The 19,508-nt window shown below is 38.9% G+C and overlaps 1 protein-coding gene across 4 annotated transcripts in view; it reads left to right on the top strand.

Annotated features, from left to right (window-relative positions):
- The window catches only part of CNTN1 (contactin 1), a 302,283-nt gene that overhangs the window by 232,294 nt on the left and 50,481 nt on the right, over positions 1 to 19,508 (top strand). For 3 of the 4 annotated variants that reach the window (XM_084750668.1, XM_084750670.1, XM_084750669.1), the window contains exons 16-18: positions 8,290 to 8,448; positions 10,524 to 10,673; positions 18,747 to 18,817. In XM_084750668.1, the coding sequence (XP_084606794.1) occupies positions 8,290 to 8,448; positions 10,524 to 10,673; positions 18,747 to 18,817 (380 nt within the window). Of the gene's footprint in view, positions 1 to 1,847; positions 6,781 to 8,289; positions 8,449 to 10,523; positions 10,674 to 18,746; positions 18,818 to 19,508 lie in introns of those variants that run through there. The other variant, XM_084750671.1, reaches the window with a different exon arrangement.

Raw genomic sequence — 19,508 nt, 5'->3', positions numbered from 1 at the left:
TATTGTTGAAAATTATCTCTGAAAAGCCTTAGTGATGCAAAAATCCCTTTCAAGCAAAGCCATTTCTCTTGTTGAGTCTTAGCTGGAGTCTACCACTTTTAGAAGGAAATGCGTTTGTGTCCTGGGGATGCCATCTCCTTGCTGGTTCCCACCTGCCACCAGTTGCCTATCCTCAGCCTACCTCTCTGGCCTCCATTGCTTCTTAGCTGCACAAAGACAGGGAGGGAAGCTGGACAAAGGTTTTACCTGCCTATCAGTGGGGGAAACTATAGTGGCAAGGTTAATGCTTTTGATTTTCCAGCTCCAGTAACTACTGCTGAAATTAAATGAATCATGCTCTGAGGAAAAGAAGGAATGTTGGCAAGGTTTGAGAACTGACTTTAGTATTTCTCTTGGTGTCTGCAAGCCAGCCTTTTCACAGTTGATGCTCTCCACTTTCTCCCAAAGTGACTTTAGGGTCTCACCAATGTGAAGTTCATTTTGGGATGGGACTTCCCTTTAGATAAGAACAGTCAGACATAGCTCTTAGCCTCTTCCCTGTCCTCGAGTTTTCTCACAAGTAGTTGCAGATTCCAGCATAAATCCCAAGTTACTGTTTCACAAGAAATAAATCTCTTCAGTTGCTAAGTGCCCAGTGCTCTCTGTCAGCAGTACTCACACTGTGTCCCAGGAAAACCTGAAAACAAGTGTTAAGTCTGTGGCTGTTTCTCGGGTCACTCCAGGAACACCATCCTAGTGTTCCAAAGGGCATTGGAATTCACACAAGAGTAACCATAGTGTAGGGAAAACATTAAATGTGTGTGTGTGTGTGTGTGTGTGTGTGTGTGTGTGTGTGTGTGTGTGTGTGTGTGTGTACAATGTGCTGTGTGTATTTTTTCAAAAGTTAGAAGATTTCAGGTGTTTCCTCCTGAAAAATACACCTCTGAGCAGCAGCACCCAGCATTCCCAGCAGCTCGCAAGAAGGAAGCCTTATCTACTTTTCAAGCATTTCTCCAGGTTATGGGACTGTTGTTGATAGGAATACTTAGGTTCCTCTGATGCCAAGGGGTTTTAACAGCCTATGACACAAAGTCACCTTGATGTGCAGGACACACCCTATGTAACTGGTCCCAGCCTTCTCTCTCCACACTTTCCACCTCAAACTGTAGAGAAGCAATTCTGCAATAATACCAAGTGCCAATGTTACTTATAATCATAAAGCTATCTTAGTATGCATGTAAAACTATTAAAATGCTTAGTTCTGAGTGATGTGAAATCTTTGGCCTTCAGCATCAGGCAAAGAGGCATTAGGTGTTCGTTTCTCCTATTGAGAACGCAAGGCTTCGGGGAGCTAATTTACAGAAGAAAATCCTAATACAAAATTTTATGAATATTTTTTCTGAGAAGTCAAATTTAAGCTCTGTCATCATTACATTTTTGTTTTTGTTTTGTTGTTTGTTTGTTTGTTTTTGCAGTTGTAAGTCTGTAGCAACAATCTGTTAGTAAATAGACATGGACTGGACAGAGTGAAATATAGAATCCAAGAGTTCTAGCTTTCTCTCCTTTTTGGTTTTCCTTTCCTTCCATTATCTTTCATAGAGGTTTGATTGTAAGTTCAGGCTTTAGTCCGCAGTTACAACTCCTGTGTTTGAGAACTCAAATTAGTGCTGACGAGGGACAGAGGGTCGCTGAACCAATACTCATTGTGTCAGCTTCTGTTTCTTAACGCAAGCATCCTTGGTGAATAAATATCCCTTTAGTCATGATGTCACCTGCCAAGGAAACATGGCAATTCCCAAAGGAAATGATTTCCTGCCCAGAACTGAGCATCTGGATACTCCCTTCAGCGTTAATCTTTCCTCTTGCAGGTAAAAAAAGAAAAGGTGGAGAGAAAAACATGGTGGACCCCTTTCTCCCCGTCTGTGCCAGCCTGCCTCCAACCTGGTGATCGGGACCTTCACTTTTTGTGTGAAAGCTCCCCCCACTGCCTCCTCCCCCAACAACGCAGTGCTAGATTTGACTAACTAACTCTGCCTTGTAGCTTCTGCAATCCCATTCACCACCCTAGTTCTTAGCGGATGCTTGAGACTTCCTTAACATGCTTTTGAGCTGAGAAGTTTTACAACCCTGGTATCGCTTCACTAACACCCAAAACCAACACCTAGCAACTAACCTAGGGCCTCCTATTCTAGCTTCCTGTCCTGTTTTTCTTTGAAATTGCCTATATCAGAGATTAGCTTCTTACCCCCGCCCCCAAAGCTAAGGAGAACTGGTGATGTATAAAGCAGGACTGCTGCTGCTACGTGGACTGCTTAATTTATTGAAGTGAGAAGTTAAAGTGTTACTGTCCGATTCACCACTCATTTAAGTTGGAGTGCAAGCTAGGTGGGGCTGCATTACCAGTGACTGACTCCCTTACGACATGACACTGCCTTTCATATCTTGGAGGGACACTTGAAAAGCAGCTGTAAGCAATCAGTCAGAGACTCATGACCTCCATGAATTTGGGAGCAAAGTCTGAGTTTAGGAAGTGAACTTGAAGAGTGTTGGTGACCAGATTTGCAGGACGATGGCTGAGTCATCAGTACGCTTTCACGTTGAATTTCATTGACTTCTCCCAGCATCCTTCATGGCCCTCTCCCTCAGGATGAGGTTGCGATTTGTTCTAGGACTGTGCTAAAGTTAGGATTGAAACTGAATGTGCAGTTCTTCCTTGGCCTGCTTAACTCCTTCTGTTTTCTTTATTTGGAGAGAGATGTACTAAAAATTCTTTTGTTTTTTATTTTATATTTTCAAAAAGTAATTTTTCCCTTCTTAGAATTTTATGCTTAGCAATGGCATATTATTTAGTCCTTTCATTTTGTGACCCCAGCAACTTTATCCATGATTGGAAAAGCTCTCAGGAACAATTTGAGGGATGTGTCTATTAACCCTAGATAATTGCACATGGATGGTTGCACTGAAAATAATTTTCAAAGGGCAAAGTCCCGTGGCTTCCTTATATGCAACCTTTATACCTTCTAGTCTACATTAATTTCTATTTTAATAAATATCTAAAATTATTTTGAGACCTTTTTTAGTATCTCTAAACATCACCATGGAAACACGTATGAGTCACCACTGTGAGCCTTTTCTTTTATGATCTACATCTGAGGTGATAACTCCAAGCCCAGATAAGAAAATAAAGAATGAAAATTCAGAAAGAAACCACATGATAGGAAATGGTAAATGTTAAGCAAGAAAAGTTTCTTAGCTTTGTTGACTTCCTCTTGCCTCAGTCTCATTTCTAAGGGTTCAAGTTCATATTTCTAAATCAATGCCAAAGGATGATTGCTATTTACCTCCACCTCACTGCTGCTCAAACTTGAACAGAAACATACCACACTGATTTGATTTTATAGCACTACAAAGGAGTCATTTTCCTGACAAATTTTCTGGTACTAGCAGGCCATTGCTTTTCTAGACCAGAACTCTTTTATAAAGTACACAGATACTGCCTATAATGAGCACTCAGCATTTGGTTCTTCCTTTATTTACTGACACTCGGTGATTCAGTAGTAAAAAAGATTAAGAACCAGGAGTAAATGGGTGAAAGAGAATATGGATGTGACAAATGAGATTCCCTGCCACCCCACAGATGACAGAGATGCATTCTGGAAATTTCCATAATTTATTCACTAGCTAACAGAACTGAATCAAGCTTCATGTTCATGTGCTGAGCCCCCAGGACCTGGATATTACCCCAGGAAGGAAGTTGGTAGCTGTGCTTCATGCATGGAGGGTGATGTCTCAGAGCATCTTCTATCAACATCCTCTGAGGACAGGGCGTTGTGTAAAGCAGCAGAGAAAGGATATGTGGAGGAAGAGCAGGAGAGGTGGAGCTAGTCATAAACGGAAAGGACAATCTATGTCTGGTGCTCCACTTGAGCAGTACAGGAAGATGACCCTACCAAACAGTGAGCTCATCACAAGGCTGTGCTGGCAAAAATCTGGCAGGATCAGGAAGCAAAGGTCAACCCTGTCTCTAGAGATGTGACATATGACTCAAAAATAATACAGTGCAGCAGGCAGGGGTGTGAGGTGGTGGAAGTAGGAGAAGGATGCAAAGCAGAAAGCTGCTCTCTCAACTTTATTCTCTCCTCCATCTTTTTCTTTCCTTTTTCCTTCCTTCCTGTCTTCCTTCCTTCCTCCCCCCTTTGTCTCTTTCTCTACTGTTTTCATTTCCCCAAGTATTTAATGGTGGTAAGAAAAACTGATAACTTGACTCTGTTATCACAAAACACAAAAGTCTATCAGTTAATCACCTACCTTATGCCCTTTTAAATAAAATATACTATTTGTATTAATTCTTTGGGAATTTCACACACGCATACAGTGTTCTTTGATCATATTCAATTCCACTCCTCCCCCTACTCCTCCCATATTATCCCCCCTAACCCCTCCTCCCAACTTCAGGCTCTCTTGCTGTAATTGGTGCAGCCCGTGTATGCTCATAGGTATAGAGCCATCCACTGGAGCATGCTGACCTACCAGGTACTACAGGTTTAAAGGAAACTGTTTCCCCAGCCAACCACCACTCAGGAACCTTGGCCCCTCCCACTGCAGCATTGAAATGTAGACTGGTTTGCCTTTGCCCTGGTTTAGCACTTACAGTATGACTACCTCCTTTTCTACGATTACCCATGAGCCTTGGGGAAACTCACCTTACATCTTTAATAATTAAGAGATGTTCTGTGTCAGGAACTTTTATAGGAGGATAGATACAAGGGATGGGCTAACAACTGAGATGTAATATGAATAAATTAATAAAAAATAAAATAATTAAGAGAAAGAAACAAATCGAAGAATAAAATAATTCAAATTCCAAGGCCCCTTCCAGATGGTGATTTTTTTTTTTTTTTATGTTTCATGCATGATTAAATGATTTTGGGATGAAAATGTGCTCATAGAAATCATTATCTCCTGGATGAGAATGTCCTAAATAAATATTAAAAATATATTATCATGCTTAAAAGGTGTGTAATAGCCCATTTGCTCGAATTCTTTCTCGTCATTTCTACCCATAAGGATTTATTGAGAGTGCATAGTGATGAGAGGAAAGAAAGAATGGCAGAGGGGAAGGAGAGGGACCTTAAAGTGACAATTATGTGTACTGCCCTCCACCCTCCCAAGCCAGCCCACTCTCCGCCCCACCATGCTACCTCCTCTACTCCCAGCATCCAGCGACAAGAGACTCAAGAGAGTACTCAGCTTGCTTTGTGCCTTCTTTTGTGCTCAGGCGCACAGAGCTTCTTTTGCCTCATTTTCTACCACAACACTGCCATTCTGGACAGAAATCTAACCAAGTAGCAGAGCAGCCACTGTCTCCATCCCTCTTGTGGGAAGAGGCAGCAGGCCTGGCTTGGGCTTGGCTCAGGCAGTCCAGAATCTCATGCCCTGCCTTAGCTTCACAGTCTGGATTTCTCCTGACTCTCATCAGATGCCACAGAAACCCACATTATTTTCTGGGGTCCCTGCTGTTATAAAATGATAACTGCGCGACTCACGTTAGAATAATTTCTGCTTCCAGGAGCCGTGAGTTCTAGAAAGCTCTTTCAGAAACGATGACCGTTAATGTTTTCTAAGCGTTCTGAGGACCAGGCAAGCCTGCCACAGAATTATCTCAGTTATCTCTTGGTCACAACAACATCCTAATGAGGAACGCACACCACTCCCATCGTGCACATGAGAAAACAAGAGCTCCTCTATAGTTTACAAACTCCAACCAAGTTGAATTTGGATGTAATTTTTAAAGGCATGCCTGCTTTTAACTGTCAAGTTTCAACTTTTTAATATTAGGATTTTTTTTCCCTTTGGGTGAAATTTTTATTTAGGAGACAAAAATAAGAAATAACTAAGTGAGAGAGCTGGAGAGATGGCACGGCCATTATAGGCTAAAGGTCACAAGCTGAAGAATAAGATATATGAGGCAGAAGATTCTATTTATATTAGATGAAATAACACTATCGCATAAGGGTTTTTAGAGTTCTGGTCATTCCTTCCATCTGCTCCCTCAGTTGCACCTCCTGCTTATAAAGCATCTTAAGGTTATGACATGTGTGAATGAAGACGGAATTATTAATGACTGACTATAAGTGCATAAGCTGTGATCAGTTCTCTCATAAGGTCAACAACAGACAATCTTCACAAGCCAGGCATGCATCAGAGAGCCACATGACAAATAGCAATTATATATTTGCTCAATAATGTTGTTTTTCAGTCACTGAACAGCTCAGTGAAATTGCAATGCGCACAGTACTCCTAACAAATATACTAATGTATCTGATTATTTGTGCAATGTTGCTCACCTGAAAATTCAAGAATATTAGGGAAAAACAGTAGGGAAATGTTGTACACCAGAGCAGGTAAAAGCTAACGGTGAGAGTTTTGTCTTAAATTCCTTGTAACATGCTAATGCTCAGCAGAGCCTAAATGCATCATAGAAGCTCATCTTCCTTTAAAAATCCTTCCCTCCTCCTTCATCTTTTTTAATTCTCCAAAAATATTATGCTCAGTACTTGACTTGAGATGATACTGTTAGTGTCTTATTAACAAGCTGTACTGTGTTTCAGTCCGGTTTTCACACATTAATAAAATGTGGTATATTTTCTTTGATAGCAAATGTGCTCTATTATGTATACATAGCTGTATTTAATGGCTTAATAGTAAATACAAGCACACTCATGGATGAATTTTATAGGCTGGTTTACCTTTATTGTATAAATATGTATCATTCTGAGGAATAAAATTTACTTCCAGCAACAGGGTGCGTCTTGTGTTTATTGACACACAAATACTGTCTTCCTTGAGATTGGCAAAGGTATGAGGTATTATCCAGCCTCTGCATATGCAGGAAAAGCCACCAAGGCTGCACCCACACTTTATAGAACATAAGGAAACTCTTAGCTGAATGATAAAGGCAGGCATGAGCATTAGCACATGATGCTCTACTTTAAAAAAACTATGCTACTAAACCAAGTACCTGATTGCTGTATTTAATAGGCACAAGTCAGCTAACAACACCTTTGTAATAGTGAGGGAGTGATGTAGAGGTTTTTTTCTGAATCTCTGTGCTAGATGTTTCTTAACCAAAATGATTTTAGAAGAAAGTAATAGTTGCTATTGTATTACTTAAGGTATCTCTGTGGGCCTCATTTTTTAAGAAGGAAAAGTCATGACCTGAAATAGAAGTATCTTGAATACCATTCCTGACAGTTACCAACTTTTACTCTACTTATTACTTTACTGGTCCTTTCAAGTCAAAGAGATGTGGAAACACCTAATGCTGTATCCATTTCAGCATGGGGTTGTCAGCTTGGAGAATATATGGGTAGCATAGTTTGTGCGGAATGTTGCACCGGTCGAATGCTGTTGATGTTCTGCAGCCAAAGGTCTTGAATCTTAAGACTTTTTGACCTCTCACATGGTGTTTTCAGAACATGAGAGTCTTAGTAGAGAGTTATCTTCAACATTTCATATGAGTAGAGACATCTCTCTTAATGTAACTTATTTTATTGCTATACTTACCATTACATTTACCACTTGACATAATACAGAAAGTGATCCTCAGAGTAAAATAGATCTCACACATTATCATTGTGGTTAACATTACAGATACAGGTTGTAAGAATGTGTTTATTCAATCTTGGGGGAAAAAGGAAACACTAGACCAAATATTCTCATATTTGAATTGAATGTTTGATTCATGCACTCGACAGGTGTTCAATAAAACTCAACACACTGTAATTTGTATTTGCCCTTCTGAAGACGAGTACAATTTTTGTGTGTCAAGTTATTTCACTTGTATCATGAGTAAAGTGCTGCTTTTTATTTGTACATTTTTATATTATTTATATGGGAACACAAGCATGTATCAGGAGGTCAGAGGACAATTACATGTGTCTTGGGGTCAAAGGACAACTTTTGCAAGTTTTCTCTTGTCTGGGATCTTTCAACCATGTAGGCCCTGGAGACTGAAGTCGAGTTATTACGCTTGGTGGCACATGTCTTTACTTGCAGTGCCACCTTGCTGGTCCACTGCTATTTTTAATGGCAGACTGTATAGCCTCCTTTACAAATACACAGATTAAATAACTAAGTGAAAGCAAACCCAGGCTATGCCATCACTGCTTATTGCCTACATGTGAGAGAAGAACACCAACACAGATTGTGTTTTTTAGAATAGCAGCAAGGAGGCTATTTGTGTTTTCTCACGTGTGCTTAACTCACTAATTGAGACTCACTGATTCATTGCTCGCATTTTCATCCCAGGCCCTCCAGGCCCTCCAGGTGGCCTGAGAATAGAAGACATCAGAGCTACCTCTGTGGCACTGACTTGGAGCCGTGGCTCAGACAATCACAGCCCCATCTCTAAATACACTATTCAGACCAAGACTATTCTCTCAGACGACTGGAAAGATGCAAAGACGGGTAAGTACGTATTTCTAACTGGGCCATTCATGTTTCTACATGATTTTTCCCCTTCTAACTGTACTTTTTTGTCCCTCCAAGTCTTCCTCTTTCCCCAGTCCCTCTAATGACACCCTCAATTGCCCTAATTGACAGTCTCTTTTACTTTTACTTTTATTAGTATTGCTACATACACACATATAAATGCATAAATAGGTAAATAAAAACTGTTAAGTTTGTTCAGTGTTGTTTGTATGTATATGACTTGACCCTGAGCATTTGTATTGGATAATCAATTAGGTGGTTCTCCGTGGTTGAAGCTAACTCTTCCACTCTCAGCAATCGTTAGTTGCCTATTGTTCTTTATCTAAGGTTGGGACCCATGAGATGTTGCCTTATCACATTAGTGTGTCTATTGGTGTTGTCATTGTTCAGATCCAGCTATGCTGTTGCTGTAACATGGATGAAGTTTCCCAGTCATTTCTAGGAGACACAATCTCACATTTAGCAAAGTCAGTAGTTTCCCTCTTAAAATATCTTTGCACTTTCTTTCTTGATATTCACTGTGCCTTGGGTGCAGGAGTTGCATTGTAGATGTTCTTACTGGGGCTGAGTTCCCTATGATCAATAGGTCTCTGAATTGTGACCAACTGTGCTTTTGGGTAATAGTCTCCATTTGCTGCAAAAAAGAAACTTCTTTAACTCATGGTGAGAGCAATTCTTATCAGTGGGTATACATAAAGATATGTTTTAGAATGCGATTAGTATTATTTTATATTTGCCTAAAAGTATATGCATTAAAACATTGTTTTATAGGTTTTAAACACAGTCATTAATAATCAAAATGCAGATTTCACATTGTAATTCAAAAGGCAGACATTGATCATAAGTGATGTTCCTTACAGGCAAACTACCTGCTTGTTTTTTGAGTCAGGGTCCTACAATGACCTGAGGTTTGTCACTGTCTACCTCCATGGTCACCTTGCCTCCTCTATGTGAGGTCTCTCCTTTTTTATCTCTTACAAAGACACATCTTTGGACTTAGGGGAACTCACAAAGAACAGTTAATGGTCTTATCAGAAAATCTATAGTTTAAAATTTCTATAGCTAAAAATTCTCTGCTGAGATCCTCTCTTCATATTAGGAAGACCTAGGTTCTGGATTTAGACATATGAATATTCTTGGCTCCCTTGTCATTTAACATGATCTAACTTCTTTCTTTTTTTTATTAATTTATTTATTCACTTTATCTCCCAATTGTTGCCCCCTCCCTCCTCTGCTCCTGGAGAGGCCTGGGACAGCCCTAGCTATGCCAAAGAGTCCTAAGGTGAAAAATGGGCACTGAGCATCACATCCTCAAAGGCTGTGAATTTATGATCTGCATAAATAGATGACAGTACCCCAAATATTAACATAATGAGTTAGGCAAGCCTAAAGGAACAAGTTCTCCAAGTAGTATACAGGTATTTACATGTACTTATATGTAGGCTACTTATTGAAAACACAAAGAAATGTTTCAAGCAAGCTTAAACTAAGATGTGGACATGTCTTGGTTATGTATTTTTATCACATTTCAGTTAAATAAGCAAGCTAAGATCAGATCTTAATGATAATTCATTATCTCTCACAAGCAGCCTGAATTCTGAGAACTTATTGTTCCACATATAAGCCCAGTTCCAGATAATGTAAGTCTGCAAAACCTACAAATAATACTTTTTTTTAGTGTCATTTTTTAAATTTGAGCAGAAATCATTTGCTGCCTATGGAAGTTTCATCCAATTTTTGCCTTAGGGAATCATCCTAGCTTCTGCTCCAAGAAAACGGCCTTTTTGTTTCTCAAAGTGTAGCCTAGGGATTAACAGCAAGGCTGGAACCTGGGTTTGGTTCCAGCCCCCACCTCAGGCAAATTACAGACACACAAAACTCTTTCTAGTTTGTTATCAATGGTCTCTCCTTCACTCTCTTCATCTCAGCATTTGCCGTTGCTAGATTTTTGTTATGTCAACCCAGTGTACATGTGCCATCTCTCTAAAAGAGTGAAAAAATGACTGGATTTAGTCAACTGCTAATCTTTATTTTATGCTAATTTTATTTAGATCCTCCAATTATTGAAGGAAACATGGAGGCAGCAAAAGCAGTGGATTTGATTCCGTGGATGGAATATGAATTTCGAGTGGTAGCGACCAACACTTTGGGTACAGGAGAGCCCAGCATACCCTCAAACAGGATCAAAACAGACGGTGCTGGTAGGTGCAAGAACCTTTGAATAATTCCATAAGGCTACAATACAATACCACTTTAATGTGTACTAGGATGCATTTGTAAATACTCTCTGCAATCAGTGGTTCACCTAGACATGTGTGTGTAACCAAAACAACAATAAAAATATTAATGTATCTCCTACATAAATTATATAAAAGCTACACATTTCATATTGTATCCATGTTGCTTTTGATTACACACATTTTTAATTATAGTTTTTTTAAATTTATAGGTTTTTATATAACTAAAGTGTTATCTACATTAATTATATAAAATGTTTTTAAATGCATTGTCTACATTAATTTTTATAAAAATCTATAAATTTCATATCTTATCATCATAATCAACCAGAGACCATTGAAGTGAAGTTTGTATGGAGAATATATTGTCTTTAGTGTTAACTTGTGAATCTTAACATGGAAGACAGTGGATTAAACAGGTTCAGTGATTTGGGAGGTTTGTCGCTTCGGTGTCCCACAGAGGCATTTACAGAAAGAAGGTTCTGGAGACAAAAGATCTAGTGAAGGTTCATGCGGTCACAGCACGGAAGAGTCAGGACAGGAGACACAGGACATGTTCCCTTAGGTTCAGGTGTCCTAACCGGGTTATCAGAGCACTTCAACTAATTTTGATTTACACTTCTATACTTAACCACCAATTCCCTTTAAATACCCGTTCTTTCATGAAATATTCCACTCTCTCTTTACCCCATGTCACCAAAAAAACAAAATGTCATCCTGATTCTAATGATATTATTTTTAACTACTCCCTGTCTATCAATATCATTTTTTTCAGGCTCTCTGAGTTCATTTATTTTTAACCTTCCTTGCAAAAAAAACAAAAAACAAAAAACAAAAAACAAAAACAAAACAAAACAAAACAAAACAAAAAACAAAACAAAAAAAAACAGAGCTTTGTTTGAGTCAAAGATTTAAAAAGACAATAGACTGGCATTAAAGTTCTGCAGTGGTCTCTTAATGTCCCCCATGTTTTTGGCTGCCCCAGTTCTTTGACCCTGTTTCCAGATGGAACTGTAAATTTTAGTGTCATGGAGACTGCTCTCTGTAAGCTATGTCTCCGGTTCTGTTAGTTTTAATGACACAAGGACTGCTACCAGGGAGCTGACCTTTATAATTCTCTGTCGTTTCATGCAGCTTCTCAATAAACACGGTAGTGACAAAAGGAAGAAAACATTAAAATCCCTGGTTTGGTTTAGAAGTCTCATCCCAATGCTTATTAATAGGTTGGGAGACTTTTGGGGCATTGACCTAGGTCAAGGTCCAGACTCATAAGATCCAAAGTTCAAATCCAGATGCATGTGGTTCATTTTCCAGTTTCACTGGGCTGTCTCTTCAAGACAGCTATGCAAGCAGGACTCTGAACCCTCATCCACTTTGTGAACTTGGGTTAGAGACCAAACTGAAGTTTGATTTTTTTTTCAATAATTCTGAAGATGGATGTCACCAGCATTTTTGTTTTGTTTTGTTTTAGTCTATCCCTCTACAAGATGACCTGGAACATTCTGTTTTCTTTACACCACACACACAAAAAAATGTCATTAGGAGAAAGAGTAATCCAAGTTGAAATTCTATGAGACACTGGCATCACATAGCCAGGTCTTGGGTTTGTTTATTTATTGCTATCTCAGATGCCACCTATGTTGCAATGGTGGCTTCTGTGTGATGACTGAACACACTTATCCCTTCTTGAGAAACAAAGAAAGCCAAATGGAACATGACTTAACTGGCGGTTTTGACCACAGAATTTCATACCAAGAAATCAAACTTGATTTGTTTAAACAAGCTTTCATTTCAGAATAAAATTTTAGAAACATCCCAAGTGGTTTTGTTGGGCTAAATTAATATTTCTGCTATAGGATTATAATATACCTGTCTCAAGTTTAGACCAACATTTTCTCTTTGAGTTGGATTAAATTTCTATGGTACAAACAGTGTCTTTCCTGAATATTAGTTTTCTTAGTGAATATTATTCACAGAGCAGAAGGAAGTCATTGGCATTGCTCATCCATAGGGCCTTCTTCCATCTTAAGCATTTGTTACAAGTGATATTTTTATTATTTTTATTTTTGTCTCAGAAAGCATTGTTTAAAGCACTCTCTACCAAGATACACTTAATATGAGCTCTATATTAATTAGTTTTTAAATCTCATAATAGAAGTGATGGATTTTTTGATTTTTGGAAGGATTGGGATTAATTACTTTGTACTGGAACCTATGAAAGTAATTTACATATAATTTATATCTAATACCACATATAGAAGTAATGTGTTGGATGTTTCAAGACTGAAAACCTTCTAACTGTGCATAGACTGATATATTCAACACATTACTCCTATATGTTGTATTAGAAATAAATTCTTAGAAAAATAACTTCATATAAATGCCAGTAGAGCCCAACAGAAAACACAGCAATGAAATGTTGTCTCCTTCTCAGTCCAAATGATGTACAGGAACAGCATTTGCTCTGCTTCACTTAGTTCAGTTGTGAAAACAAAAATCCCAGTGCCCTACAACACTTAACCAATGCATCATCAGAAGATAACTTACAGCCTTTCATTAGGACTACCTTTAATGGCTGCCATAGTTCCCCGTGTATTGTCAGATATATTGCCAGCTCCCTGTTTGCTTTGTTTCACCTAATCCCCACAATAATTTTGCCAAATTATTAATATCACTGTTGATAGTGTCTTCAATAGGGCATTGTTATACATCCCAGCTTGTTCTTGACCTTAAGACCCTCCTGCCTCAACCCCCCGACTCTTGCAATTATAGGCATGTGCTACCAATGCCTGGGTCACCACTCCAGATTTACAGGGTAGGGTGAGCTTACACCTGGCCCCTGAGATACAAAGTTTAAATTCAGACCATTCTAGTCCACATCCCTTTTCTAAAGACAGGGTTTGGTGCTGAGCTGCAGGCCACTGATCTGTTGAAACCCCAGCATCATCATCTCAGCGCTCTGAGACTCAGGACACATTCCTTTACAGTTACTTAGTATGAACACTGTGCAGAACAGTTGAGTGTACTCTTTGGATTCTTCCAAGTATATTATCCAATACAGGCTTCCATGTGAAGAAACAGAAGAGGTGTTTGTAGCTCATTTTTACAAAATGCTATCTTGACTGAAAGAAAATGATAACAAAAGCATCCTTTGCTATGTATCATCATTGGGCACATCCCCATGCCAATAGCTCTGCAGGGAAAGGAGACTGCTTCTGGCAGCTTTCATCTATATCTGTCAGTTCAAGCCAATTTAAGGAAGAAAAACACATCACAACCAAGAATGTCATGTAAAACATAACACCTTGGTTTTACAGCTCCTGAAGCTATTTATTCTGTTCTTCTATTTTCTCTGTTTTAATGTTAGACTTCTGTCTTTCTTTTCGGAAATGTGTTTAATAGGAAGGCAAACATATCAGTAACATTAGTAGTACGCTAAAATTTATTGTTACTATTTCATGTGAGAACAAGGTTAGCAAATACACTGGAATCATATTTGTTTTTCATAAACAGATACAATGACACTTGAACTTTTTTAACCCTTTCACTTTTTTAAAATTAAAAAAAAAAATGCAATGAGATCTTCCAAACAAATTGCATTGCACATCATGATTTCTACTTAAAACCTTAATTTCTGCCAAACTAAATGACCTCACCTGACCTCAGTAACTTTTTCGTTATGAGTCCACTGAGTGATGTATGCTGCAGTCTCTTTGTGTTTATAAATAGGAAACATACTTGTGGTCTTGTTAGATGAGACATTTTGGATTCCATATGTGTCTTCATCCTTCAAAGGAAAGCATCTAGTTAAAGTGAAAGACATGGTCAGAAGTCTTAGCAGTGGCCTCTGTCACTAAGCCAGGGTCTCATGAGTTACAAACATGCACATTTCATTTATTTGTGCTATTAGCACTTCAAAATTACATATTGAAATCTCAAAAGTAAAAGAAACTCTTTAAAAAGAAGACTATACATTGAACAGAAAATATTAGATGTCAGTCTTTGGTTTATAGACTAATATATACATTCATTTGGAATCTCTTATTTTTTTAAATCATAATGAAATTTTGATGTATAGTGAAATATTTATGTTTAGTTTTTTGTGTTAAAATGACTATACGCACTAAAACACTGATTAACAAAAAAATAACTTGTCGTCATATTTTGTATCAAAGCCAATCTTTAGAAAACTTATAATGTTCATATTCAGAATTTCTTTTTAAATTTTCTTTTTAATTTATATATTTCCATCACAATTGTTGTCCCCTCCTTCCTCTCCTCTCTGTCACTGGTCCCTTCGTCCCATTTTCTTTCCCCTACCATCCCTCCCCTTCTCCTCAGAAAAGAGGAGTTCCCCCCCCCCTACTTTTGCACCCCAGCACATCAAGTCCCATCAGGACTGAACTTATCCTCAACCACTGAGGTCAAGCAAGGCAGCCCCATCAGGAGGAAGTGATCAAAATCAGGCAACAGAGTCTATGTCATAGGCACCACTTGCTCAACTTACTAGGGGCCCCACACGAAGATCAAATTGCCAGTCAGTTATAGATGTATAGGGTGCCTAGGTCCAGTCCATACATGGTCATTGGTTGGTGCTACCCTCATGGGTCTAGGTTAGTTGACTCTTGGTCTTGTGGCATTCTTGTCCCCTCTGGGTCCTTCCATTTCCTCCCCCCCACACATTCTTCCACAGGACTGAGAGCTCCACCTAATGCTTGGCTGTGAGTCTCAGCATCTGATTCGATAAGCTGCTGGGTGGGGCCTCTCAGAGGACAGTTATGCTATAGACAGGTGAAGTAGATATGGAGAGGAAACTGCATATTAAGAATTTCTTACATGCCAGTTTTTAAAGTATCAAATATAGCCCAAAGAAATATTTATGGGAAAATTGTTTAAGAACTAAAATATAAAAGAAAAATAGAAAATACTACATTATTTCATTGGAAAGAATAATCATAATACTGAGTTGATTCCCAAGCTATTTTTGGATCTATAAGCTGAAAGCACGCAAGCCCTTTTGAAAATAGCAACATATTACTGTTTATCCAAAGTGCTGGTAAAAGGATGATTTAAAACATCTTCCTGGCCGGACGTGGTGACGCACGCCTTTAATCCCAGCACTCGGGAGGCAGAGGCAGGTGGATCGCTGTGAGTTCGAGGCCAGCCTGGTCTACAAAGCGAGTCCAGGACAGCCAAGGCTAACACAGAGAGACCCTGTCTCGAAAAACCAAAAGAAAAAACCAAAAAACAAACAAACAAAAAAACAACAAAAAAAGCAAAACAAACAAAAAAACAAACAACAACAACAAAAAAAACCATCTTCCTTTGTAAATATACCACAGTTCCTTTATCCATTCTTCAACTGAGTGAAATCTAGGTTGTTTCCAGATTCTGGCTTTCACGAATAAAGCTGCTATTAACATAGTTGAACAAATGTCCTTGTTGTGTGGTGGAACATCTTTCGGGTATATTCCAAGGAATGGAGTAGCTGAGTCTGCTGGTAGCCCTATTCCCAATTTTTTTGAGAAATGTCAGATTGATTTGAGGAGACCTGGTGGCACTCAGAGGAAGGGGAAGAAGACTACCCAGATGAAACCTGATAGGCCATGATCATATTTTGGGGGAGGAGGTCCCCCTCTGTCATAGGCCTAGGGGAGTGGAAAGGGTGAAAGAGGGAGGGGGGAAAGGGAAGATACAAGTAAGGGGACAACAGTCAAGATGTAATCTGAATAAATTATTTAAATAAAAACAAAAACAAAAAACCATCTTATTTTGAATCCATACACGGTGGCTCGCACCTTTAATCCAAGCACATGGGAGACAGAGACAAGAAGATCTCTGTGAGTTCAAGGCCAGTCTGGTGAGTGAGTCTAGGACAGCCAAGGCTATACAGGGAAACCCTGTCTCAAAAAATATTACTTTGAAATCATAAATATTGTTTATTCACTATTAATAATTTGTCATTTTTAAATGTTACTTCAAGTTTGTTTTGATGATGTATGACTTAAAGAATATCAAGTTTGTTCTCTGTTAAATGTCTGGAGCCTGAAGCAAAAAGCGCCTGCTAGTGTTGGCCCAGATATCTTTCCCTGAGACTGAGCAGTATGGAAAGACTTCCTGTTTGAGCCTGGATTAGCATAGGGTGCCAACTGCTCTCTTCTTTGATTCAATTTAGACACATTATGTGTCAATTCCCTCTGAGGAAAATTGCTTTTAACTTTCTGGAGTGAAAAAAATAACCAATGTCAACAATGTAGGCAAAATAGCAAAATAGTCTATTAAGAGACAGTTCAGCTACCTTACCTCTGTGCTTTTCTTGTTGTGCGCTAAATAGCATAAGCAAGATGGGCAATCTTTGAAAATAAAATCAGTATTGAAATCCTTACATGAAGCATGCTGGATAGTACTTAAGTTATCATAAAATAGAAGATATTTATCTTAATATAGACAATCTATTTTTAACTGTAAGCCTTTTAGGTTATATAAAAGGTTTACATTTGTTTTAATGAAAAGCATTATAAAGAAATGATTTGGCAAATATAATGGTACTAGGAAGATGAATATTTTATATAACATGTTTTATATAACAGATTATTTAAGGCTAGTTTGAAATTATGTCCCCATGACTACTCTGATTGAATATAAAGGAAAACGATATGTTCTTTATTTATTTTAGGAAAAGATGTTCATTCATTTGTCCATAGCAAACAGTTGGTTATGAGCTAAGAAGATTTACAGTTTACATTGGTTTTAAGAGCCTGGCCTGTAAAATCAATATATAATATTATCAAGAGATATTGATATATATTTATATAATTGATGATAGTATATTATATATTATTAATTATTTTAACTAATGAGCTACACTTAACCTCTAACATCCTTGTATGCCCAATTTCAACTTCTAATACACATGTGGTGACATTTGATTAGCAAATTTGTCTCTCAGGATTCATATTAATCTTTTCGTCAGGAAAGAGGATGACATAGCTTGGTGGCCAGAGGGAGGAGTCTGAATGTTTGTTTCTGTGATGCTAAAGTACATCTTTCATCAAGGAATTTATACGGCTGACATGGAAGTTTTAAAATGTGCTTCTTTGAGTCACAGTTCTATTTTAGCCTCTGATGTCCCCTGAGTATGACCTTGCTAGGCACATTTTGAGATAGGTGTGGCTATTTCCTGCTGAGAGGAGATTTAGGGACTCCTGGAAGTACTAGTATTTCATCTCCTTAGGGCGTCAACAGATTTGGGGTGACAGTACACAATGCCTTTGTGTAGGAAAAGTATATGTCTCTTGTGAAACCCCAAACTTGGCCCACATTGCTGCCAGTGCAGGGTTAGATCTTTCTAGTTAGAAGCAACATCCCTGTGTACACCAAGAGACAGTGCCTGCCCTGGAGGGCTCTCAAGAAGAAAGCAAAACCAAAAAAGGCTCCTGGCTGGGGAGCTAAAAGCAATTTGGGTTTTAGAAGTGTGACTTCTGGGAGCTTAAAGAAAATCAAATGGTGGACTGTTAAAAAGTGATTATGGGGTCAAGTAGCAACCAGCTCTGTATGAGTTCCTCCATGCACATGTGTGTGAGCTCCTCTGTGCACATCTGTGTGAGCTCCTACATGCACATCTGTGTGAGTTCCTCCATGCACATCTGTGTGTGAATTCCTCCACGCACATTTGTGTGTGAGTCTCTCCATGCATTTATGTGTGAGTTCTTCCACACACATCTATCTGTGTGTGATGTCTTCCCTGTACCTCAGTGACAGAGGAAGTGTACTAGCCTGGGTGTTAGAGAAGAATACATTAAGAACAATCCTCCAGTACAGAAACTACAGGGTGTACTCTCCAACAGACACAAGGACCCAAGGGTAATGTTAGAGGAAGGACATCCACCTCTGCTAGTGTGGGTGAGGGGCTCCTGCTGCAGCTTGCTTTGCTCTGTGCATGAGAAAGGCATGTTTTCTGTGGTGAATAAGAGCTTCCTTAGGAGAAAAGAAACATTCGTAGCTTCTGTTTACTTTCTGTAAATGTGCTTGTTTCAGCACCAAATGTGGCTCCCTCGGATGTAGGAGGTGGAGGCGGAAGCAACAGAGAGCTGACAATAACATGGGCGGTAAGTATCAACAAACTGCATGAAGGAGGTGTTCCGCTTATTGCAAACCCATTTGCTCATTAAAATAAATTGAAAATAAAAAGAGACAGTCAACCTATGTGGAAGAATAATAATTACTTTGTTCTCATAACTGCACAACAGATTTAATCTGTCTTACTATGCTTAGCAAGTGGTTTCTGTGACAAATAGGACGCTGACTGTTCAAGGATGTGTTGCCCTTGAAGAGTAAACACCTAGCTATTTGATCCTACAGAGAGTGTGAGCACGCTCTGGCCACTAACCTAGAATAGGGTATATAACCTTCTGCCTCGACGTTTGTACAGTAATGGTTCCGATTAAAGATGTTATACATTAACGACACTGAATCCACATCTGAACAAAGCGCCAGCTCCCACTCAAGCCTCCCTTCAGCCACTACAACAATCCTCCTTAATCTGTTTCCATGGTGTCACCCAAAAGGCTTGACCCTAAGAGGCAAACGTTCGTCCACTTTTCATGACTCAAAGGAAAATTCTATGTCAGACTCTAGATCTTCAAAGCAGGAGATAAGGGTTCAGGGGCAGGTATGACAGCCACAGTTGTCTGAGTAAGACTTTGGGCACCCATGCAGGCATGCTCTGTGCATCCCACTCATCCTGTGTGTTTTAATATTTGACTGTTAAAGACAGTACAGGGTCAGAACAAGGTGCTG

The sequence above is a fragment of the Acomys minous genome (genome assembly GCF_964271855.1).
Source record: "Acomys minous genome assembly, chromosome: 12".
NCBI lineage: Eukaryota > Metazoa > Chordata > Mammalia > Rodentia > Muridae > Acomys > Acomys minous.
Note: the sequence above shows the minus strand (reverse complement) of the source record. Positions and strands in the feature narration are given on the sequence as shown.